The sequence below is a fragment of the Silene latifolia genome, chromosome 10, assembly GCF_048544455.1.
Source record: "Silene latifolia isolate original U9 population chromosome 10, ASM4854445v1, whole genome shotgun sequence".
In the NCBI taxonomy this organism is placed as follows: domain Eukaryota; kingdom Viridiplantae; phylum Streptophyta; class Magnoliopsida; order Caryophyllales; family Caryophyllaceae; genus Silene; species Silene latifolia.
The window spans coordinates 123,566,888-123,591,165 of record NC_133535.1 but is presented as its reverse complement, the minus strand read 5'-3'; the positions used below and the strand labels follow the sequence as shown (position 1 = coordinate 123,591,165).

The window sequence follows — 24,278 nt, the reverse complement described above, 5'->3', positions numbered from 1 at the left end:
ACCAAGTCAGCTTACTTCATTCCTATGAAAGATACTTGGAGTAAAGCTGAGTTCACTAAAGCTTATGTCAAGAATGTGGTGAAGCTTCATGGTGTGCCTAAGGATATTGTTTGTGATCGTGATTCAAGGTTTATATCTAAGTTCTGGTAGGAATTGCAATCTTTGATAGGGATTCAGTTGAAGATGAGCACAACATTTCATACAACTACAGATGGGAAGACAGAGAGAACTATTGAAATATTGTAGGATATGTTGAGGGCTTGTGTGATGGAGTTTGGTGGATCATCTAAGGAGAGGTTGGATTTGACTGAGTTTTCTTATAATAACAGCTACTATGCTAGTATTGGCATGCCGCCTTTTGAAGCATTGTATGGGAGGAAGTGCATGAGTCCAGTGTGTTGGGATGACAGAGAAGATGTTGTTGTACTAGGACCTGAGAGGATACAGGAAATGGTGGAGCAAGTGCACATTATTCGTCAAAAGATGCGTGCGGCGCAGGATAAACAGAAAAGCTATGCAGATTTGAAAAGAACCGATATAGAATTTAATGTGGGAGATAAAGTGTTGTTAAAAGTGTCTCCTATGAGGGGAGTGGTGAGATTTGGGAAGAAAGGGAAGTTGATTCAGAAGTATATTAGGCCATATGAGATCTTAGACAGAGTTGGAGGGGTAGCTTACCGTTTAGCACTACCTTCAGCTTTGGATAGGGTCCATAATGTATTTCATGTTTCACAGTTGAGGAAGTATGTGAGTGATCCTACTCATGTACTAGAGCCTGGGCATATTGAGATTGATGAGCATTTGTCTTATACTGAGGAGCCTAAGGAGATCTTGGATAGAAAGGTGAGGAAGACTCGTAATGGTGAGACAGCATTGGTGAAAGTTTTATGATCTAATCATAAGGTGGAAGAAGCTACATGGGAAGCTGAAGCTGCAATGCGAGATAAGTATCCTAGTTTTGTTTTGTTTAAGTAAGTTGGTTATGGGGACGTAACCCGTTTTTTAGGGGGATAGGATATAACATCTCGTATTTTATGACATTTTTATGATAGTTTGATAATAAAAGTACCTCATAAGAAATTTAATTTGAATTAATTTGGGTTATTATTTCAGGCATTTGGATGTTTTAGGTGAACTTCAGGGACAAAGTTCTTTTTAAGGAGGGTAAATTGTAATACCCTGTATTTAAGACAGTAGAATTATATTAAAATGAGTTTTAAATGGTATTTAATAATTTAATAAATTGGATAATTAAGTTGTAAGACGGAAATAAAATAATTACATCGGAAAATTCACGTGGTACCCTCAAACTTTGCCATTTTTTACGTGGTACCCAATTTTTTAAGTTTGTGCACATAATATCCTTGAAATTTGATTTTCAAGCACAACGTGCCTTTTTATCGTTTTTAAAATTTTCAATTGGTCATAAATTATAGACCAGAAATCGGAATTGACTAATTTTTTTTTTCAAATTGATTACCTCTTCGAGATCTATAAATTGATAAAACGAAAATGGTCATTCGGAAATTTAAGATCGAAGATATGGTTGATTTGAGATTTTCGTTTAAAAAAAACCTATAAAATGTCAGTCGACAATTTTTTTTCACAAATCGTACATTATGACGAGATAACCATTTTAGGAAAAAAAATTGGTCGATTCTGAATTCCGATTTAGGAGTTATGCACAATTGAGTTCTTTTACAGCGACAAAAAGGGTATGTTGTGCATAAAAACCAAACATGGAGGGTACAATATACACAAACATAAAAAGTTGGGTACCATGTGCAAAATGGAAAAGTTCGAGGGTACCACGTGAATTTTCCGTAATTACATAATGTGAGACGGGAATTATTGGAGCTCAAGTGTAACACGTGTAGCACGTGTGAGTCGTGTAACATGGGGATGTGTGTCGTAAGTGTAATTGTACAATATCACTAATAATACATAGTAATAATAATAGTATGTAATAATAATAATAATAAAAGGAAAAAAAATAAGGAAACTGAAAATTGGGAAACGTCCTCCTTCTTTTCTTCCGACATCTATATAAGCTAATCTACCTACCCCATAATCTTATACAACATAAAAACACAAATAATTTACTTAAGGTAAGGAAGAAAGATCTAACGGAGAAAAGTAGAAGGATTTTATAAAGAAATATCGTCTCAAGGTAAGATCGTCGTATTTTATATTTATACCGCGTTATTCAATTAAATTATCTTATGTACACCGTATAAACCTCCGTGAGTTACGATGTTGACCTTAGTAGCTGTCGTTGACTGCCGTGATTCTAGTAAGACCAGTATTGACCGTTGTTAACCACCGTGGGTGGCGTATTGGGCGTCTAAAGGGTGGCTGCCGTGGGGTTTTAAGATGGATTTTGTAACACCCCCGTACACCAAGATGCCTTACCAAGGACCACCTCAGTGTATGAAGGTGTTACCATTTTGGTAGCTCGAGGTAGTAGACCAAAACAACAATAAATGAACATTTATTAAATAACTTTAAGTCTTTACAAGGTGAACAAAGTGACAAAATACAACAAGAATAGTTATCAAGACTACTAATCTGGAGTGTCAAGGACTTCTACTTCGGTAGCGTGATTACTCGAACCCCTTCCAAGCCCGCAAGTAACATGACTAACTGTACTTGCCAAACCAACTGCTCACCATCCCCGAATGGATCACCACAGTTTTGAAAACACAACACGGGGTCAGTTTACTGTATAACAAAATAAGATATGTACAAAAAGGCAAACAGCTGATCATCATCCACCTCCAAACTCCCGATCTCACATAGTAATCGACTACACACCGAAGTGTGTAGCCCTGCCAGATTATCCATCGCAATAGGTAATCCTCGCCGCCAGTGGGGGACCGCAGCCAATCCCCACCTAAGCCCCGCTCATCAACGAGCGATAACCATGTTCATTAATGTGCACATCCCCTTCTGTGGCGGGTTTCACAGAGGGCGAAACTAGGGCGTGAAGCCACAATCGCAAGTGACTCCACTCAACAGCCATCACAACAACCACACCAACTCCAATGCTCCAACAATGATCAACAATTAATCAATCGTACACAAGACAAACATAATCTTAAATCAATTAACGGTAAACTGAGTAGGGAAACCCTACCTTATCGCCAATCCATGAAAATGCATCCAACAATTAGCCAAGCAAAACTCCGAGACGCATCCTACAAACGGTAACCACGTCCTATTACAAGACTACCCCAGAGGCCTACTGAAAGACGACAACAAACAACGACTTACCTAGCGATACGAACCGACGATGACAACGATGACATCCTCACTTGCATCCTTCATATGCAACCCAATCCCCTTCCATGGTTAGTGTCTAGGCTAGATGAGAGTGTAGGGAAAGGTGGGTGATAGGTGAGAGAGAGATATATATTAGGGTTAGAGAGGAACAGAACCGTCGAAAATGAAATAAGACTCACGAACTTGCGTTTTATAATAACGCATCAACAGCGGCTATACTCGGTCGAGTACTCTCATACTCAACCGAGTAAGCCATACTCGGTCGAGTGTTACCACCACTCGGCTGAGTAGTCCACACTTGGTCGAGTAAACAACTACATAAGTCTCTTATCCTCTCACTTATCACCTCCTAAGTAAGGTCTTCCGTGGTCATAAGGTCGGTCAAAGGGTCCTTAAACAGGGCGGGTATTACAGATTTTAACCCTTATATTTATGTCGACTTAACTTGGGACTTGGTTGGTTTGTCTTGTCGGTGTTAGGCGACCTTAAGGGTGGTGACAGGGTGGTTTCAGGTGGTGGTTGGTGCGATGGTTGTCGGTTTACGGTTGTTGTATGGTGTTTGTGTTGAAATTGGGTTGTGGGTTGACTGTGGCTTGGCCGTGGACTGACCTGGGTTGTCGTGGCAGTTGGTGGAACCACTATGGGTTAAAGGAGACCACGGTGGTGGCCACTGGTTGTCGTGGTGGAGGTTAAGGGTGGTGTGTGTTGTTTGTTGTTTGTATTGTTGATGGTGTCAGGTTTAAGGGAGATAGTTAAGGCTTGTAGGTATGGGTTGTTGGGGGTGGTTTGGCTGGTGGTTAGGGACTGGTTGGGTGCGTCATGGTGCAGGCTAGTGGTGGCTGGGTTGAGTGGTGTCGGAGACGGTTGGTGCTGTCGGGTTTAGGCGGGTTTATGGGAGGAGATGAACACGGTTTTACCCGTGTATATGTTGGTGGTAAATTGGGTTGGTTTTAACGGGTTAATGGGGTGTTTGGGTTTAATTTTGAAAACGGGTTTTGCATACTAATTTACACGTAAATATAATTAACGTAATTAAAATTATAATTGATTAAATTATAATAAGTATCCAATAATTAATAATTAAATTATAAATATTGTATTTAGGTGACGGATTTGAAGTGGAGTACTTTTGATTATTATTCTTGGACTGCATTATTGGATTATTGCTGTTAAGTTAGGTTATCTACTCAACTTGAATGTGATTTGGTATTATTTAACAGTTGAATATTGTTTGAAATTGGATGTTGGTTGTTGGATGATTATTGTTAAGAATCGCTATTGTTTACCCGTTGGTTAATTATTATCCATGTTGCATACTTGTATTGTTGTTGTATGAAGACCCTGTCCAAGGGTGGCGGGTGATATTTTAAGACCCGGACCACGGGTGGCGGGGTATATAAAAGGGTGTCTCGGAGTTTATTATTGTTTATATGGGTATGTCGGAGTATTTGATGTAAAATAATCACACAATTTTACTTTCAGAGATAATTTTGCAGCGGAATAAAAGTATTGTATTCTTTTGTTGTTTTTGTATGTAATATGCACGAAAAATAAAGGGATATGAATTAGTTGTGACAATCTCGTAAGACCCCTCAACTAATACTAGGATATGACGTGAACAACTCTCCTCCCTCGCAAGTAACTCAAAACTGAACACGAATGTCACTCAACCTCGCAAGGATGAATGTGTATTATCTCACCCTCGCAAGAACGAAATAATAAATCTAATAACTCGCAAGCAATTAGAACACACAAGTATAAAACTTGAATTAACTCTCAAACTTCAATGAATAAAACTGAATACAAAAGCCCTCTATTTATAGTAGAGTAGGCCGACTAAGAGAACTTCTAAAACTGCTACCTAAACTCGACCCTTAGAGAATTGGCAAAATTGCTCTATTACAACTTGCTAAAATTAGGAAAAAAACAACAAAGAAACAAACAACCTACCTTAAACTTATTAGGCAAAATAAAATAAGGAAACTAATAATAAGACTTGATTTAGGGAAGTAAACTTGAATCAGTTCGTCACCCGCGTAGAAGTTGGACATCTCAACTTAAAAGGATCATATCTCTTTCGTTACTTAACCAAATAAGGTGTATGACCACTTGTTGGAAAGCTAACACCGTGTATTTTTATCTCCAACAAAAATCACACCAAAAATAACCATGTTTTCGGAGATATTGAGCTTTTAAATCAAGGGAACAAATCTGAAAGACAAGAGTGACTTAAACATGCGTTTTGAACTTATACCCATGTTCCTCATGTATCAGTATTTATATGGATGTCTCGAAGTATTGATATGGGTGTCTCGAAGTGTGTATGGGTGTTGGAATTGTGAACGGGTTTGAGCATTTGCATATTTGATTTGTTTTATTGTTGCATTATTCTTGTTGTTTAGATATTCCTGCTCAACCGTTTGGTTGACCGTGTATTCGTTAAACGCCTGTGATGAACCAATAATTGAGGAGCAGATTGATTTCAGGTATTAAAGCTGGCTTAGAAGGAAGCTGAAGGGCGTGAGGGAATGACATTTACTTCGCAGTCTAGATCACCTAGAAGGACAAACATTATTTAATAATCGTTTTATTTAGTTTCCGCTGCAATTGTATTTTAATTAATTACAGTTATTTATGTTGGAACAATGTAATAAGGTCATTTAAACATTATATTCATTTACAGTATTGTGATTTCGTTTAACTTTGTAATCACTACCTCAGACAACTGAGATGGTACTTCTTCTGTCTTAGGCAAGAATTTGTGTAACTTTTTTGGCGAACTATAATTGTTAACAAAATTTTACTCAGTTACAAAATGTATGAATAAATTATGGAGTACAAACTGCAGAATATGACATAAGCTTAGTTTATTTTAATACAAAATAGATGAACTTCTAAAAAGCTTTGTCAAATGACACATCACCAAATTAACAAACTTTTCCAATAACAAACCTATACATAACAATAGAAAAACCTTTTCAAGATTCAGGTTATAAGACTCACTTCAAATTATGCATTTTTTTCTTTCATATGTTGGGTACAATTTTAGGGACCACCACTTGACATGTAATTCCACAAACCTGTATACAATTATGTAATCATTCTCATCTATGAATTCCAACCGTCACTCCCAACAATAGAAAGATTTTTCAACAAAACTCTAAAAAATATATAAACTTTTGTTGACAAACCTCGATTATAAATGCTCTTATTGTTTTGGATTGATTGATTAAAAAGTGTACTTGGTTTGGATTGGAGAAGATCACACAAGTGTTCCAACTATGTTGGTTTGGTTAAATATAAAAGAGGGACACGTGGCCAGACAAGCAAATTATGGTGAGTTAAAAATTGCGATAAAAGTGTACGACTTATTTCACAATTCTCGACAAAATCCAATCAGCTCCCCCAATCAATCACTCTCCCTTCCTTTCTCACCCTTCCACGTGTTCTCTTCTCCTACCTTCCCTCTTTTTCCTTCCTCTTTCTTTTTCCACAAAATCTCATTTCTGACGGCAAGTATCCGTCACTTTGGAATGACGGATACCATTTTTCCTCATAAATTACCCAAATAGAGGAGAGAGGGAAGCACGTGGAGGTGTCCCCACCTTGTCCCCTCTATCCGTTTTGTGAGTGACATTATCCGTCACTTGCTCCGACCCGTCTTCAACAAGACTAATTGTTCTTTTTCTCTAAGCTTCAACACAAAATCTCATTAAAGTCGGCGATATCCGTCACAAGCTTGTGACGGATATCATTTTCTCTCACAAAATACCCATGAGAGGTGAGTGAGGAAGCACATAGGGGTACCCCACCTTATACCCTCTCCCTTTTTGTGAGAGGTTTTCAGCTTGTGACGGAATTAGCCTGTCACAAGCAAGACGCTTTGAAACTTCAATTACTCTTTTTATAAACCCAAATTCTTAATCCCTCATATTCAATATAAACTTCTGTATTTCCTTTTTCGTCTATTCACAATAACTTTCTTGTTTTCTTTTTTAGTAAGTGTTTGTTTGGTCCAAATTTAATTGTATGGTGTGATAGTATATTTGTGTGGTACAAATTTATATGGTAGGGTAGTGTGTTTCCTTAATTTATGTGTCAAAATGAAAGGGGAAGTTTATTGTGAATATGAGGAAGTATTTAAGTAAAAATATCTGTTTTAAACTTAAGACGAGTTAAGTAATACGAAGTAATGTGTTATTTATTAATTATTTTATTTTTGTCTTATTTAAGTTTACCCGATTTAACCTATATATCTGCCTTAAGATAGTCTAATTGATGCATAAAATAGTAGAAGACGTTCCTATAATATTTTTTTATACCAGTTTTGTTTGTAAGACCACTAGAGCGTTTATGCTCTCCCTCATGAGTAAATATTATATTGTCGATTTGTCGTTAATAATTCCAATTTTCTCATAAATTTGAATGTACAATAATATAATACACCAAGTACATTTAGAACCTTTTATAGGCACACAATTTTTTGTCTAAAACGGTAAATACCCGTTTAAATTAAAACATATAAAGTATGATAGAGGAGACAAAACCAAAAAAAAAAAACTAGTGCTAAATCCTATGTTTGTCCTAAATAAACAAATTAGAGTATATTTAACCCACTTTCTTAGAGCTTAGAGCTCAGTGCTAAACCCTATGTTCATGAAATTATTTTTTAAAAACAATTGTCGGTATTGTTATTGTATTGAATGACAAGTGTGCAATAGGTTATGCGCAGGAAATTGTTTTTTTAAAAAAAACATTCACATTATAAAAAAAGTAAACAAATTAGCGCTTATTCTACTAAATTTAACTTAATAGAGCAACTGAATTTAACGGATGAAGTTGAATTAAAATAATGAAATAAATTAAAATAAAAATTGATTTGTGAAGAAATATACTAAACTGAACTGAATTAAATTAAAGTAAACTGAAATGATGCTGAAATTTAGTAAAAAAAGGGAACTAAATGAGACAATAAATACAAAATAAGTAAATAAACAAAGTACAATAAATAATCGGTATAGAGAAAATAATAAGAAAATAAGATGTCCCAATAAATTAATTTATATTTTTCTTAAATCATTTTCAAGGAAGTCCCTCCTTTTATATACCCTCCTAACTCCCCACCATTCCTCTTCCCTTCGCTCCCTTCTTTCTCCTTTCTCCAAATGGAATCCTCCGACAGCGACGAAACTCCCTTATCACCACCGCCACCTCCTTCGCCGTCGACGTCAACCTCATCAACCGTCACAACTCTGTTCTCCACCACCTCTGGCGAAAGCTCCTCATCATCCTCCTCCGGCGAGATTAACCTCACTTCCGTGGACATCCCGCCACCACTGCCGGAGCTACCGTCGCCGCCGCCGATTACGGCAAGGGAAAGATGCGTCGGACGGCAGGACAAGGTGAGCTGGGGCTTCACCACGGTGATTGGACGGCGATCGGAGATGGAGGACGCTGTCGCCGTCGTTCCGGCGTTTATTTCCCGCACGTGTGAATTGTCCGGCGGTTGTACGGCGGAAGGTTCTAGAACTTCCGCTGATGTTTCTCCTGTTCATTTCTTTGCTGTTTATGACGGCCATGGCGGCTCCGAGGTATTCATTTCCTACTAATTACTTTCAAAGATTGCTTCACCATTGTTTTAGTGATCATTTTTTGGTGATTTTGAATTTATTAGGTTTTGTTCAATTTCTGCAAATTATAGTGTGTGTAGCACGCGCCCGCCGGAATAATGATGTGAATTTGCGATGAACTTTGTTTACCTAAATTTCCGATATTGGGAATATAATTGGAGCGTTATAGCGTTATAGGTGATATTAATAAGTTACAAATCACCATATTTATGTTTGTCTATGATATATAATTATTATTACGAGTAATTTTTTAAAATAATACGGAGTACTCCGTATAGTATTTTATTGTACGTGACTATGAGTATGATATGAAGTAGGCCATACTTATTTTGGTACCATTATTCCATGATGAGTCACTATGGTAGATCAATAAATCTTTCTACAAGTCGCTGTTGTAGATCGATATACTCCCTTTATTATACTAATAATTAAATGACACGGAGTCATTTAGTTGGTAAATGCTACGATTCGTGTCCAACTGTCCATGTTATGATTGAAATTTGTAAAAGTTGGGTTGAGTGATAATTTATAGTCTCCGAGTGATTCAAACATAGTTTTCTACTAATAATTAAATGACACGGAGTAATTTAGTTGGTAAATGCTATGATTCATGTCCATGTTATGATTGAAATTTGTGAAAGTTGGTTTTAGTGGTAATTTATATAGTCTCTGAGTGATTCAAACATAGTTTTCTACTAATAATTAAATGACACGGAGTAATTTAGTTGGTAAATGGCTAAATGCTACTCCCTCCAATTCTCTAACATCTTCCACATTTCCTAAAACGGCAAATTCACAATGATCTTCCACTTTCCTTATTTGTCTATCTTTTGTGGTTATAATAACTTATGACCCCACATTCTCTCTCTTACTTTCATTTACATCCACATATCATCATCCCACTAAATTCTACTCAAAAACAAATGTGGAAGAACATAGAGAATCGGAGGGAGTATGATTTATGTCCATGTTATGATTGAAGTTTGTGAAAGTTGGTTTTAGTGATAATTTATATAGTCCGCGAGTGCTTCAAACAATTTTGTACATACATTGTTACTAGACGAATATCATGATTACTAATTTTTAATTGAATAAATAATATAACTTCTTATTATGTGATCATTCGGAAATGATAATTGGGGTGGTAAAACAACCTTTTTCCATAAATCGTTTGCAAATTTGCAATTGTTTCACTGGGGACATAGTTCTTTAGTTGAAGCCGGGAAAACAAGAAATGTGATCCTAAGTCAAATTAGAAGAGATGATGCTTGAATTGAACTATATTCATTTGTAATTCCTTAACATTTATGGCCTTGTACTCCGAGTATAGTAAATCTTGATTTTAAAATTTATTCCAATTTCAGGCTGATATCTATTGGAGTAATTTAATAATTACCCCCTTTTATATACCACTTTTCTAAAATTAATCCCTTATGAAAACTTTTTAATAATTTACTCCCATCAAATGTTCTCAGGTCAAAAATTGCACCCATTTGCACCTTCAGACGACATTTTCCGTCAAAAATCAGATTTTCAGTTTGAAAGTATAATTTTTGGACGAAACTACCCCTCCCTCTTTCAATCCATTTCATCTCCCTCCTTCAACCCATAAACTAACACTCCCTCCATTCTTCTCCTGCCTCCTTAGATTTACGACGCCGACCGCCCTCACCACCCTATCCCTTTCGACTCATCCCATCTACCACCACCCGCAGCACCAGACTCCGGCCACAACCACTCGTCGCTGACACTATATTTCCGACATAGATCGTCAAATTCCTTACCTCTGTAAAGTCACATAAATCTGGGTTTTTTTGTCATCTGGGCATCAATCAAGGGGCATCAATCAAAGTCACATTACACATTACGAAATGTATTTGTTACAAGTTTATTACGGAGTATTAAATTAAAATATTAGAAGCAAGAATAGTGTGGTTTTTGTCCAGCATTTGTATATTGAAATCAACTCAATAACCAAACATGAGGAACACGAAACGAGCGGACATTATTAAGAAGCTGCATATGCCCAGATGACAAAAACCCGGTATTTTGGGGCATAAAATGTCAAAAGGGGAGCTGCATTCCTGCAATAGTATTACCACGGTCCACGAAGTCCTCAACATTTTCAGATTAAGCATTATCCAGAAAAATTGGGGTTTAAATCCCAGAAATTATTCTTCAAGCAAGTTGATTCACAACAGAAGTAAATTAGGGGGAAAATTGAGGAAAATTTTTGGGGTTAAAAGTTGTAATTGGTAGAATAGGAACAAAATTAAAAATGAATTGAGGGATGTCTAAATATTGACCCAGGGGTAATTTCGTCATATTAAAACACTTTTCACCTGAAAGTAGAATTGGGTGTAATTTTTGACCTGAGAACATTTTATAGGAGTAAATTATTAAAAAGTTTTCATAAGGGACTAATTTTAGAAAAGTGGTATATAAAAGGGTGTAATTATTAAATTACTCTATCTATTGTTATAAATATAGTGAATACTACCTCAAAATATCGTCACATTAACTTTCACAAATTTTATAACTTTGGTTGTGATGAAGTGTTGTGCTCCTAATCTAATGTCCTGGCCTCCTGGGCCTACATTCTACAAGCCTACGAATTGTTGAATCGGTAGCATACTTCTATTACAAATGGTTGCCTTACAACGACCTTTTACTAACTTTACACCTTACTTATTGCTATCAGTAAATGAATAGTATTAACTGTTATAAAGTCGTTTTATGTCGTAAGAGTTACAACCAAATGTACTTCTGTAGTTCTTTTATCTTCCTTCCAAGTTTGACCTTCCTTTTACTCAAAAATTCAAAATTAAAGTAATATTAATGTAAGAAAATACAATGATTTGTCAATTAAGTAGCTAGACGTGTCCTAGATTTCTAGTCAAAAGTCTGCGGCTATTGGTTACTTGGAAGTGCACCTTCTTCTTGCATATTTATAGTTTAGTATAGTACACATGTTGTCATTGTCCCTTGCCAACCTTAGCTTCTCCGTTGTTGCGTATTATGCCGTTGGTGGAAGTGGAAGATGACTTTTTCTTATGTTTTCATGTTCAATATCTTATCTAAATATCTAATTCCTTAGGTTGCTACGTGCTTGTTTATGGTAGACTTGAGAGTTTAAAAAAATACAAGCTTATTACAAATGTTGGCAAGCCATCTTCATGAATATAGATATTTGGTAAGGTGACGTATATGTTTAATGTAGATTATAAACTTGGTGTTTCTGCATATGCTATGCTTTGATCTCTTCTTCTTCTTCTTCTTAAAGTTGACTAGCTAGATTATATTATTTCCCCTTTTGGCTGGACGCTGATTAGGCTTAATGTTAAACTAATTATTGGAGCATATGACTCAAGATTCGGAATTTAAGCTAATCGTAGATACGTGGCCAGTGATAGGGGGTCAACAATAATTAAGTAGTTAATTATGAGATAGATAATAATATTCTTGATTCAGTCTGATCTAATTCTGCTCATATAGAGAGCTTTATTGATTTTGTATTAGTTTATGACTGATTGACCGCTACGTGGTTATATTTGTTTTCGCCAATCACACACGACATTCCAGCTATGACAATAATTAACACTAGGAGCTAGCTTTGATGTTGAGCTTTGTTTATTATCTTATTCAATTCAATTTTTAGTTCTCCTCTTTCATTTAGATACATTACGTTTTTCAATTTTGACCATTCGAACCATTTCATTGCAATTTCAATTTTGGGTGACTCCCTCTCGAATATGGGGGGTTCCATTGTCAATCGAATCACTTTTACTTTCCCCTCTTCCATTTGACATGTATATCTTTCCACTTGCTCAACTAAAACATGCATGTACTTGTTCAAAATTATGAAATCATCTTGTTTGTAACTTGTAAGGCATCATTCTTATCGTAAACATTAAAGGTGGTACGGCTATTTTTATTTAGTGAAGCAATGAACGGAATTAGAGAAGTGCAACGTAAATTCCTCTTTTCATAAACCTCAAGCATAAAATTAGATGTCAACAGATTTATGGGTGTGATATATATAATACAATAAGATGGGGATCGGACTTGGTTACATGCTGCATTTCCTCACTTATTTCACATCACACAGGTCTAATAATAATCTACTTGCTCCAAAATCTTGAACCACTATTTAGTCTGTCCCTCCAAATATTTCCCTATAAAAGCAAACATAAACATTCAGATGGAACACACAAAGTACTATATCGGATGTGTCATATAAGTATATAACCACAAATTCTCTTGCCTGAACAGCATTATACTGTACGTCTTGCGATGATGTTGGGAGGAAGGCGGCTCAGCAAGGGCTGTCAGCCCTCCAAATTCATGAAAAATGCAATTTTTGTATTGTACTAAGTGCTATTTAATCTTCTTTTCACTGCCTCTAATTGCTTTATTTTTTCGCCCTCGAAAAATTTCAATATACTTTTCTGTCCCTCAAAACTTCAATTCCTGGCTCCACTACTGTTAACAGGTTGCTGACTTTTGTGCAAAGAGGATGCATGATGTTGTAGCGGAGGAGTTGAATCGGGAAGGAATGCATGGGAATGAGTGGCAAAAGAAGTGGCAAGAAGCGTTCTGTAATGGCTTCAGGAGAGCTGACGACGAGGTCGTTATGGAAGCTGTGGCCTCGGATATGGTGGGTTCCACGGCTGTTGTAGCGGTTGTGTCAGGCTGTCAAATTATTCTTTCAAATTGCGGGGATTCAAGGGCAGTCCTATGTAAGAGAAGGCAGACCATTCCTTTGTCTGTTGACCATAAGGTTCTTCCAATTCTCTATCTCTGGCTGTTCGTCAATGTTTGATTTGTACAAAAGGACGCCTCTGTCACAAATTTTATGACACCTTTGTGGAAGAAGACACCTGGCTAGTAGCAACCCCTTGATTTTGATTTATGAGAAATCTAAGATGGAGGTGTAAACAAATTAGTGAAGAGAAATGTCTACAAGTTAGAAGCTCTACCATACCGAAGGAATGCTACCTTGAAGTGTTAATAAATGAGTACAACCATGAGTATTACTTTTGCCTCATCCGTTTTACGTTTGCTTTTAAATTGGTGCAAGCGCATGATATTTGGGTAAGGGGTATTTATCTTGGGTAGGATTTAGTGGTGCTCTTTACCGGTCACATGGGTACGACTTGTAAGATATGAGGGTAAAGCAGTTTTTGAACACAGGAAAATTTATCCCCTCATTTTGCATTTTGCATATCAGTAGCTATAATAAGTATCAAATTCTACTATTCCTGAAACAAGATGGCTAAACTGTGAAAATTTGTGTATACCTTTGCAGCCAGATAGAGCAGATGAGTTATCGAGAATTGAAGGAGAGGGCGGGAGAGTTATAAACTGGTACGGTGCCAGGGTGTTAGGAGTCCTTGCCATGTCCCGAGCGATAGGTCTCTCTCTCAACCAGCTTTACCAATTTATCACTCCCCTGCACTCTTATTTTCCAATTCACTCGATTTGGTACTTTAGCATTACTGTGGATACTGGATACTAAATGGGGTCTTACCTGTGTTTGTCTGAAAAGTGAAAACCCATCTCTTTATGCAGGATTTTTTTTCACATTATTCATTTCCTTTGAAGTAGTCATTGTAGGTTTTGTGTTGATGTCTATTTAGATGGATTTCTACAGGTGAGAAAAATGACTAACAGTTTTTCCCTAGGGCGAATTGTGTATTCTTATGGAATTGAGGAGCTCTATGTACTGGTTTAACGGGTAGTGGCGAATTCCTGTTATTCTTCACTATAAGTTAGGCCGGTTTTATAACATTTTGGTTGCTGTTATTGCATCACTTCAGTTCCAGTTCAGGTTATTTACCACTCAATTGTTTCAGATCAGGTCAATCCAGGTTTGGGTCTACTCCGGGATTTTATTTTCGGTTTGGGTCGAAAATTTTACTTGGTTATCTGATGCTGCATAATGTTTGACGGCCTTGTCTCTTTTGAATTTTCATGTATTTTAAAACATTGTTGCAGGTGATAGGTATATGAGTCCATATATAATACCAGTGCCAGAGGTAACTTTCACAACAAGAAGTGAAGAAGACGAGTGCTTGATATTGGCAAGTGACGGTCTTTGGGATGTCATGACAAATGAAAAGGTCGGGAATGTGGCTCGTCGCGTCTTTAGAAAAATTCAAAAGTCCGAGGAGTCTTTAGGCGATAAATCTCCTGCACAAGTGGTTGCTGAAACTCTCACACAACTTGCCATTAGTTTAAACAGTTCCGACAACATTTCAGTCATCGTCGTTGACCTTAGATTGAGGAGAAGAAGACTTCAAGCAAATAATGATAATGCAGGGTAATGGGAATTTAATCTATTTTTTTAGTTTATGTCGAGAAGTCAAATTTAAGGTCTAGATAACAACATTCAAAACGAAAAGACCGTTGGTAGACATCATAGATAGTCTCAGCAGCCATTGTTATTTATCTGTACAAAAGCTGATGGTATGATGTTTGTGTTCTAACAATTACTCCTACATTGTATTACTGCCAAATATTCGATTGATCCTCCGTTGTAGCTGGTTTGATTGAAATTCATGAACCCGGAAATGGGATATAAAAAGGAAAAATTACTTCTATTGTTTTTCAGAATTCTCATTCTTTATTGCAGTGGAAAGCCAATTGTGCAAAACTAAGCAAGCACTGATTATGTATACTACGTTGTTTTACTTAATTGTGTTTTCATATCTTAGTATCTTCTCTCTAATACTCTTGTTTCTTTTTCATTATTTTACGGGTCATTTATCGTTTCAGGTGACGATCTAAATCATTTAGGGATAGGTGATCTGCTGTTGTAATTGTGGAATAAAAAAAAAAACTTTGTAACACAACTTCAAAGGGCATTGATGCTTGATGATTTTATATAGATTGTACTGTAGTAAATTTTCTTTTAATCAATCTATTTATTCTGTAATCGGCCCAAGTTTCATTTGATTTGATTCGATTCGATTCAGGCCAAATTTATTACAATTGTGGCAGCATTCGATTTATTGCGAATAACATCGAGGCATGCTGAATTTGAATGGAAAAAAATCAGACGACCAGGATAGATTCTCAGTTTAAATTGCCAGATACCTTGAGATTTTATCGAAATTTATGTTAAAATCAAAGAAAGGTCTGTCAATTTAATGTAAGGTGGTTTAATGCAAATATTTAGAGCCCTCTGTGGTCCTGTTTAATCCACCATCGAGCTCTCGAGCCGCCCTCCTTTTTATCTCTCTTGTTCATTCATCTTCTGAGTTCTTATACTGAGAAATGGGTCGAGCCGAGTTGCAAAGACAGATTTCCGAGAAGAGACAACTGATGTTTGATGAGGTCCTTTCTTCAGCCAAATTGTAGTCATACTTTTTCGACATTTTTTGATGTTTTGTAGTTGATTTTCCTTAAGAACTTCTATGACATAGTTTTACACGTGAGACCCGACTCATACAGGATTCACTTAATGTTATTCTTTCTTAATAGTCTACTGTAAGAAATTTAAAAGCTGCTGTTTTTTACCAGGAAAGTTGTCATAAAATTGATCGGTTTCTTAACATGTAGGGCATTCTGAGTGATGGATTTCTTGTGCTTGAAGAAATGGAAGAACGCAGGCCCTATTTCGTCGAAACTATAATTAACTACTACATACCTTCTTCTACTGACTATATTCAGCAGTTGGGAGAAATTCTGTAAACATCTTATACATACATAATCCTCTTATAGCCTTAATAAATACTTGCTTTCTTACGTGCATGCTAAAGTTCCCAGATATTATGAATTTCTAAAAATATATATTTATACAATTGAGATTGGTACGATTTTATTTAATTTCAGACGGATTCAACCACTGGACATGGCTGAACTGGAATGTTCGATCCAGAATCTGAAAGGAGCTAGCTCTAGGCAAGTCATAGCTGTACCAACTGCAAAGAGTCGGTCTCATGTAAGACTGTTGTACGATATACATTGGCCCCGTAATATCTTGTGCATCTAAATGATTGACAGAAATAAATGAGTGCATAAATTATTATAAAATGTCGTACAACTGTCTTATTTGAGATTTTGTGACAGCAAAAAATGGCGACGGAGAAGATGGGTGTTAACTTTTATTGAACTCATGAACTTTGTTAATGTACAGCATTGGAGCAGGAAAGCTTCTTATATCAATTGATGAATTGTTGCCTCTTTTCAAGAGCAATACAACGGTTACTTATAGGTGAGTTCACAACTTAGTCCCCGTTCTTTTAGACTGAAATCGTCTGAATTGAACTGAACTAAAATGAGCTGAAATTAAGTCCAAAAGAACAGGGCCTTACTTATACAAGTACTTTCGAAAGATTAAGATCCTTTTGACTTTTAAGTACGTACCAGAAAACATAAAACCTGATTCGTTAAATTATCTATTTTTTTTTTTTTTATCATGAAAGAACAGTCTATTTAAGACATGAGAAATGTTTCATATCCCACTCATTTACCGCCTAGACCCGGACCCGGACCCGAGATTTTCCCTTTGGACCCATACCCGACCCATACCCGTAAGGGTCTAAAATTTGAGGACCCATACCCGGACCCTATGGGTAAGGGTAGGGTCTGGGTCTACCCGCGGGTCCGAGTTTCAGCCACTTTAATAACAAGATTAACAACTATGGAGTCTATAATATTAAAAAAAAAAATTCATACTACTTTAACATTATGAGTTTATTAATTTGTCGTTAATGGTAGTTGTCGATCGCCCCCTATTAGAGAGGTGGTTGACAGTCGCGTATCAGTGCTGTGGTGGTGGTTTTCTTGTGTCAGTGGTGGTATTGTCAGAAGAGTTTGGTTGTGTTTTATTCACTTTATGGGATGAGGGAAGAGAAAGAGACTTTAGTTGAGTTTCTACATTTGCCAGTATGAATTCAAAAAAGTTGTGATTTTGATTATTTTTTTCTTTAATAAAGGGTCTAAGGGTCGGGTATGAGTCTCATAACTTAGACCCGGATCCGGACCCGGACCCGAAATATTTTCTTAAGATCCATACCCGACCCATACCCATTGGGTCTGAAAAAATGAGACCCATACCCGATCTATTAGGGTCCGACTTTCAGGGTCGTGGGTCGGGTCGACCCACTGCCATCCCTAATTTACCCTATCATAGTTCCAAAATGTTTTGTGGTTGACTAACATGAACTATCGTTTGAAACGTAAATACTTAATTGTGTCTATATATCTTGTCAGGTTGGGAGCCGCCCTTAGCAAGGTGATCTCTGAGCATACTGCTTTGAAGGTTCACCTCATAGCTTACATGGAGGTGATCTTTACCTCTCTACTAAAACTCCACTTAGCTTTTTAAATTACCCTAATTATTGTTAATGGTGATTGCGAATTTCTGGGTTTTGTAAAAACCTATGAAATAAATTAGCATTACTTTGGAGACGTCCAATTTTTTTTAAAAAAAGGCCAAAATACGCTGTTTAAAGTACTCATCACAAAAGAATTTAAAAAAAAAAACAGTAAACAAAAGATGGAGACGAAAACATACTCTTCAATACTTAGCATGAAAGTCATTGTATTGCTCGCTCATCAAAGTATGCATGGAATTGTTATTCCATTTTGCGATTGTCGTACCCTTCAATTAACAAAAAACAAGGAAAAAAAACAAGTGCTAAAAATGTTTGTTTGTGACGTCTCTAACACAGTAGATGGATGTCCTTTGTAGATGCTAAAACAAATGAGGATCAAGTATGGAGATGAAGATAGAGAGAGTGTTGGCAGCAACAATGCTGAATGATCACAAATTATAGTGTAAAATGGTCTCACACCTGAGGCGATCCATCTTTATAAAAAGGTTGTTTATTTATTTATTACTAATAAATGGGTTATCTTTCTTTTTTTAATGAGACCGTCTCATAGTATGAGACCGTCTTACGCAATAACTGCTCTTCTTATTAATGGTTTAACAATTACGGTTTGAGATGGTTGTCCAAACTCAAAGGTAGTTCAATAGTGTTCCTATCAATCCTATGTGTAAGGACTATATAATGTCGAGGTGCTCGAAACCTAATTTTTATTATGTATTATTCGGAAATAGTCCCTTCTAAGTACATATAGGGGAAGGTTGGATAGATCCGACCTCTTTAAGTCTTTGGTACATGGGATAAGAACCTTGGAGGGACGGTTTGCTAGATTAGCACCAACTGGAGTAAAGAATTAGAGACGGTCTTAAACAAAATTTTGTGGTACTTGTATTTTTCAAGAGATAACAGTTAGGCTTGTAGCGTACATTTTCATCTTAACCGTCTTCAAGCCTCTTAAAATACTTAATAGAGTAATTGAGATATCTCTAAGACAGATACCAGATTAATTCATGCTCTCTATAATTCAATGTCCTTGACATTGATTAACTAACAAGTCATCAAATTAGCACGCGCAAAGCTAGATGCAAACCAAACTAATTAATGAAAGCAAAACCGATGGATTTCGAGTTCATGATGCACAAAGTCAAAATTCATGTCCGGGTAAAATCCCTTTTCAAGACTGAACCCGGCAAGACTCCAGTTTGATGATGCATCCAAACCCAAAAACAAAACCCCAATGTGGTCTGGAACCTGAAATTACGAAACGGTCTTCGAGAACCCGAACTTAGTTGTCATTACTAACCTCTCTTATGGATAGCACCGATGTGATAGAAGGTTTTGTCAGAAAATTAATGCATCACTCGAGAACCAGAACTTAGTTGTCATTCACTAGCTGCAATTGACGAATCTCCAACAGGAAAAACTGCTTCACAGTCTGAAGATGTTCCGCCGTTAAGAAAACTAAAGACCTGCTTTAGATTCCCTCGGGATGGTCGGGCATTTGTGCAAAATTTGCATAAAAACACGAGTCGCTTTCGCATCTCCCATTTTGTAATACACGTCTTCCTGAAGAAGTTCCCATCGTCAAAGGTTCCTGTGATTTTAGCCGTTGAATTAGCCTCATACCATGAGATCAGGATGGCAAATCAAACACTAACACTGTACTCATGAGCCGTGGCCAATAAGTACTTCGTTTAATACCAGTTAAATTGTATGTGATTTGTAGAAAAATGTACCTTCTTCATCGAAGAATGAGATCAAAATTGCTAAGCAAACACAAACACTAATGTCTTCTCCTGAAAAAGCCGAAACACATCAACATATCAAATTTCGATGAACTTGTCGAATGAGTAAATTAATAATAGGAGAGGCAGACAGTGAGCGCTGAAGTTGAAAACAAACACAAATCACCAGAAGGAATAAAGGCAAAAAACAGATAAATGCAAGCAAAGCTTTGCAAAAGAAATTATAAATCGTCATCAAATTTTGTTACATCAAAGAAAAGAACATGATCATTAAGTGAATGAAATTCACTAACCGTCATGGCAACAAACTAATAGGGATTTTCCTTGTATCAGATTTGACCTTGCGAACTTCATTCCTGCGGGAAGATTATTAAGCAATGAAAACCGATCGAATTTCGAACCCTGAATAGAGACGAAAAAACAAGGGAAAAAATGACAAAGGTTATTAAAATTTTGAGGGGAAGAGTGACAATACACTTGGATATGTACCCATTTAACCCATGTCCGAACCCTTATCTGATGAACAGAAATAGTAATTCAGGATTCAACACGTACCACAGTTGAAAGATGAAAATATCGATATGAGGGGTCAACATTGAGCAACTCCTTATCACAATTTAGTATACAATCAACAGCTGGTGTATTTGCAGCTGCAGCAAGTATTTGCAAAGAAGAAAGCAGGTCAGTAAATCATGACTTTCTGGGAATCTGGGTTCATAAACATAACGAGAACAAATGAGTCGGTTATAAATGCAAGGTGACATACTCAAAAATAAACCGTGAATGCTGAGTGTGTAGACAAGCATTAACATTTTGAAATCTATAAGAAAAAGAATATAAGTAATATACCAGCCTGAGTTGTGCTCACTGCAACATTTGTTGAACCAAGCCAACATATTGCAGAAATTCCTTTGGAAGAAGACCATTCACCAATTTTCATCGCTTCGAGTTTGGAATGCAATGGCAACTTTTCATGTTCATTGCTTCCTGAAGACTTTTGAGACTTCACAGAAATTTGAGGAGCATCTAGTCCTCTTTGAGCCCTATAAACTCTGTCTGCCTCAACAATTTCGGCAACTTTCCGGTTACACAAATTAGGTTCACAATTTATTAGATCATACACATGACTCCAAAAAAGAATAGGTGTTAGACCCCTCGCCCAACTTTCTTCATCATCTCCGGCCCCTGGAATATAGTTCCAGCTAAACTCAGTGCTTCCCCTGTGTTGAATAAAGCCATCCTGGGAGGATGCAGAAACTAGTATTATTGGTGTAAAATTCCACGAGTCATGATCAGGCACTTCGTTTAACCAAATAACAGACTTTTGTGAAATCCATAAAGGACGTAGAGGTTTTCTCAAGGACATTGCCAAGGATGAAATATCTGCTCCACTTTCTTCAAGTCTTACTGTAAACTCGTCGAGGCACCTTTCAATTGATGCTCTCTCTGTCTTAGAAATAAATAGAGGTAAATGCAAAGAGCAGTCCCAATCAATGGAGGTTTCTTCGGATGCTTCACAATCTACATTATCATCCTGCAAAAACGCGTGGATTAGGAAGGGGATAAGAACCAACATTTTAAGAAGAGGCCTTGCTCTTGGACACCCATATATATTCAAATGTTGGCTCGGATTGCAAAGTAACCAAATTGCCGGTTAAACTGTAAATCACTGCGTAAAGTGACAACAGCAAAACAAACAGAAATATCGAATCCTCCCCACCAATGCGAGAATCCAAGAATTAACATGACTAGAATGAGCTTACCACATGCTTGATATTTTCATCTTTGTGTCTTATGTTGCGGTACCGCTGAATAGCACGGTTTAATACACATGTCCAGATAGGTATTGTCTTTGACATGCTATCTGGAAATCGCTTTCCTTTCCGAGTAGAATCAACTATAATACACCCACCTTTCTGTCCTACACAATAAATAGTTGGAAAAAAAACTTGTCAAAACTTACCAGATAATGATTAGAATAGCAGCAAAATAAATCCATGAACAGAATGATGAACAAACTCCACTACAATGCTCATAGATGTTGTAGACTGCTTTCACAGTTGAAGTCAAAAAACGCCTACACAAACCCTCTAAACCGAAAACTTTTAATTCAATTAAGAGGAAATGAAACTAATGCTGATTCATGTCAGCCTACCCAAATCATTCTGGGACTAAGGCTTTGTTGTCGTTAAGAAAAAGCCCATTTATCTCACTTTGACAAGGAGTCTCTGTGGAGGCACTCGGTAATGATGATGACAAGAGAAAATTTCATTATTGATCTAACAAGAACCAAAGCTGAGGAAAAGGATTCTCTCCCGGAAAGCTGACAATGTGAGAGTTATTGCACTACTTGATACTCCATATATCAGACATAAGCTTTGTAAGCATAATAGTCGAAATTAGTGACAATTACAATCGAAATAGTGAAGAACACCACCAAAATCCCTCACAAGTCACATCCACGAACATCATGGCAGCAAAACAGTTTAAGTATCCAATTACAGCATCACAAAATATTATGATCTCCCAGGTAAAAATAACATATTTCTTCGTAATCCATTAGCCAATTCCACCGCAATTCGGAAAAGTTACAGCAGCAATCAAAATCCCACGTTGAAAAACATGCAAACTTATCAAAATCAATACACAATGACACAATCAGTGACATGAAAAGGTTTCATGAAATCGTCTAAGAACAGTAAAATACTCTAATTACACTAATTACACCACATAACAAAATATTGTGATGTCCCAGGTAAAAACTAGAAAGTATATTTTTTTTTCCTACATAATCCATTGGAATTAGAAATGTATGTAATCCTGATTCCCGGCCATTTGTTTACAAATTTCATTTTAGGCGTCTCATTTATTTATTTACCTTTCTATTGAAAGTATTCTATGTGTAAATTGATCATCTATTGTTCACTTGTCATCCACTAACTACAACCAACCAGAGTATGGATCCTCTCCATTTCCTTTTCTCTCTATTTCCTTCCATTTCCTCTAATACAACAATATTAAATCATTATTCATCCTTCAACTCATCAAACAATCAACCGTTGGATCGTTTCAAAACGAATCTTGAACGTTAATAAGAAATGGAAGGAAATGGAGAGAGGCATAAATGGAGAGAATCTCAATTGAACCAACCACACATGGTCCACTCTTTACTTCTTGGTTTTTGTGCCAAAAGCAAAGTAAACAAATGATCGGCCAGAGGGGGTATCTCTAACTACATACGAGGATTGAAGGGCAACAATGAGATTAAAACCATCAAAACCCCACTTCATAACACATATAAAATACCCAAATCAATGCAAAGATCCCAACCTTGGCGCAAAAAAACACAAATTCACAACAAATAAAAATTACCCAATAATTATTTAAAAAAAAAAAAAAAGTAATTGGAGTAAGAAAAATAATACCGGCAAGAAGGGCAACATGAAGATTAAGACGAGAAGTATTGAAAGACCAATTATTGTTGTGTCCATCAGTTGATTTGAAGTAACAAGTTTCATAGAAATTTGAAAAATACCATAGACCACATCGAAGATTAGCGAGTAATGGAAGTTGTGGCCATAACTGCGAGATTTCACTCACAAAAATGGAGTCTTGATAGATTGAACGTAAGGCATTATATAACGAATTGTGTCTCTTTTTAATGCTTCTGGTTGCTTTGTATATGCTCATCCTTTCATCACCTCCTTCCATGGCCGCCATTATTTGATTAGAGGCGATTATGGTTGCCGAAGCATTCTTTTCTAACTCGTTTTATAATAACTCGTCAGAGGTGATTATGGGCCGGGCCGGGCCGGGCTACAAATGCGGGCCTATTTTTATCTGCCCAAACCCGGCCAATGCAGGCTTAAAGCGGGCTTTTGAGTCATTCGGGCTAAATATTTCTCCTCTTGCAATAAATTTAGAAATCCTCATTATGTAGTTAGATAGTTTATGTATTTGTCATCAAAATTTTCGTATAGAATTAATGAATTATGTAAATTTTTTCCTACTATTGTCAATTAAGAAGTAGTATATTAACGTAGCTTTTATGAACCTACTGCTTGAGGTGACTCATATATTTTAGTACGGTGCTCACTGTATGTTTTTTTTTTGTTACAAGAAGCGGTAATTACCCAAACGAAAAACTAAAACAAAACAACATAAAGAAATCCAAAGACACACACACACACACACACACACATATATATATATATATATATATATATATATATATATATATATATATATATATATATAAAGATACACTACACCGCAGAGAGCGG

At 36.5% G+C, this 24,278-nt stretch overlaps 3 protein-coding genes across 4 annotated transcripts; 2 read left to right on the top strand and 1 right to left on the bottom strand.

Moving 5' to 3' along the window:
* The first annotated feature begins 249 nt into the window (after positions 1 to 249).
* Positions 250 to 891, top strand: LOC141608147 (uncharacterized). The gene has a single exon (XM_074427505.1). The coding sequence runs from the start codon at positions 250 to 252 to the stop codon at positions 889 to 891; it is 642 nt and encodes a 213-aa protein (XP_074283606.1).
* Positions 892 to 8,371: 7,480 nt separating this feature from the next.
* LOC141605892 (putative protein phosphatase 2C 6) lies at positions 8,372 to 15,527 on the top strand. The gene is made up of 4 exons (XM_074424813.1): positions 8,372 to 8,873; positions 13,405 to 13,692; positions 14,221 to 14,326; positions 14,910 to 15,527. Exons 1-4 carry the CDS (start codon positions 8,448 to 8,450, stop codon positions 15,236 to 15,238), a joined length of 1,149 nt encoding a protein of 382 aa, XP_074280914.1. The 5' UTR covers positions 8,372 to 8,447; the 3' UTR covers positions 15,239 to 15,527.
* Positions 15,528 to 19,115: 3,588 nt separating this feature from the next.
* On the bottom strand, positions 19,116 to 23,757 carry LOC141605891 (tRNA A64-2'-O-ribosylphosphate transferase). 2 transcript variants are annotated; one of them, XM_074424811.1, is made up of 7 exons: positions 23,421 to 23,757; positions 21,759 to 21,916; positions 20,845 to 21,529; positions 20,551 to 20,645; positions 20,289 to 20,397; positions 19,987 to 20,046; positions 19,116 to 19,844 (listed from the first exon to the last, which is right to left on the bottom strand). In XM_074424811.1, the coding sequence occupies exons 1-7, from the start codon at positions 23,713 to 23,715 to the stop codon at positions 19,633 to 19,635; spliced, it is 1,614 nt and encodes a 537-aa protein (XP_074280912.1). In that variant the 5' UTR covers positions 23,716 to 23,757; the 3' UTR covers positions 19,116 to 19,632. The 2 variants fall into 2 exon arrangements, with proteins under 2 accessions (XP_074280912.1, XP_074280913.1); XM_074424812.1 differs by having other exon boundaries at positions 21,759 to 21,911; positions 23,421 to 23,740.
* Positions 23,758 to 24,278: the final 521 nt, after the last annotated feature.

Bases quoted from the DNA above. Each gene is read 5' to 3' on its own strand.
- LOC141608147 (XM_074427505.1), top strand. From the start codon at position 250: ATGTTGAGGGCTTGTGTGATGGAGTTTGGTGGATCATCTAAGGAGAGG.
- LOC141605892 (XM_074424813.1), top strand. From the start codon at position 8,448: ATGGAATCCTCCGACAGCGACGAAACTCCCTTATCACCACCGCCACCT. The intron at 8,874-13,404 runs GTATTCATTTCC...TACTGTTAACAG, and splicing joins ACGGCCATGGCGGCTCCGAG to GTTGCTGACTTTTGTGCAAA. The intron at 13,693-14,220 runs GTTCTTCCAATT...ATACCTTTGCAG, and splicing joins CTTTGTCTGTTGACCATAAG to CCAGATAGAGCAGATGAGTT.
- LOC141605891 (XM_074424811.1), bottom strand. From the start codon at position 23,715: ATGGCGGCCATGGAAGGAGGTGATGAAAGGATGAGCATATACAAAGCA. The intron at 21,530-21,758 runs GTAAGCTCATTC...GCGTTTTTGCAG, and splicing joins ATGAAAATATCAAGCATGTG to GATGATAATGTAGATTGTGA. The intron at 19,845-19,986 runs GTACATTTTTCT...CTAAAATCACAG, and splicing joins CTCATTCTTCGATGAAGAAG to GAACCTTTGACGATGGGAAC.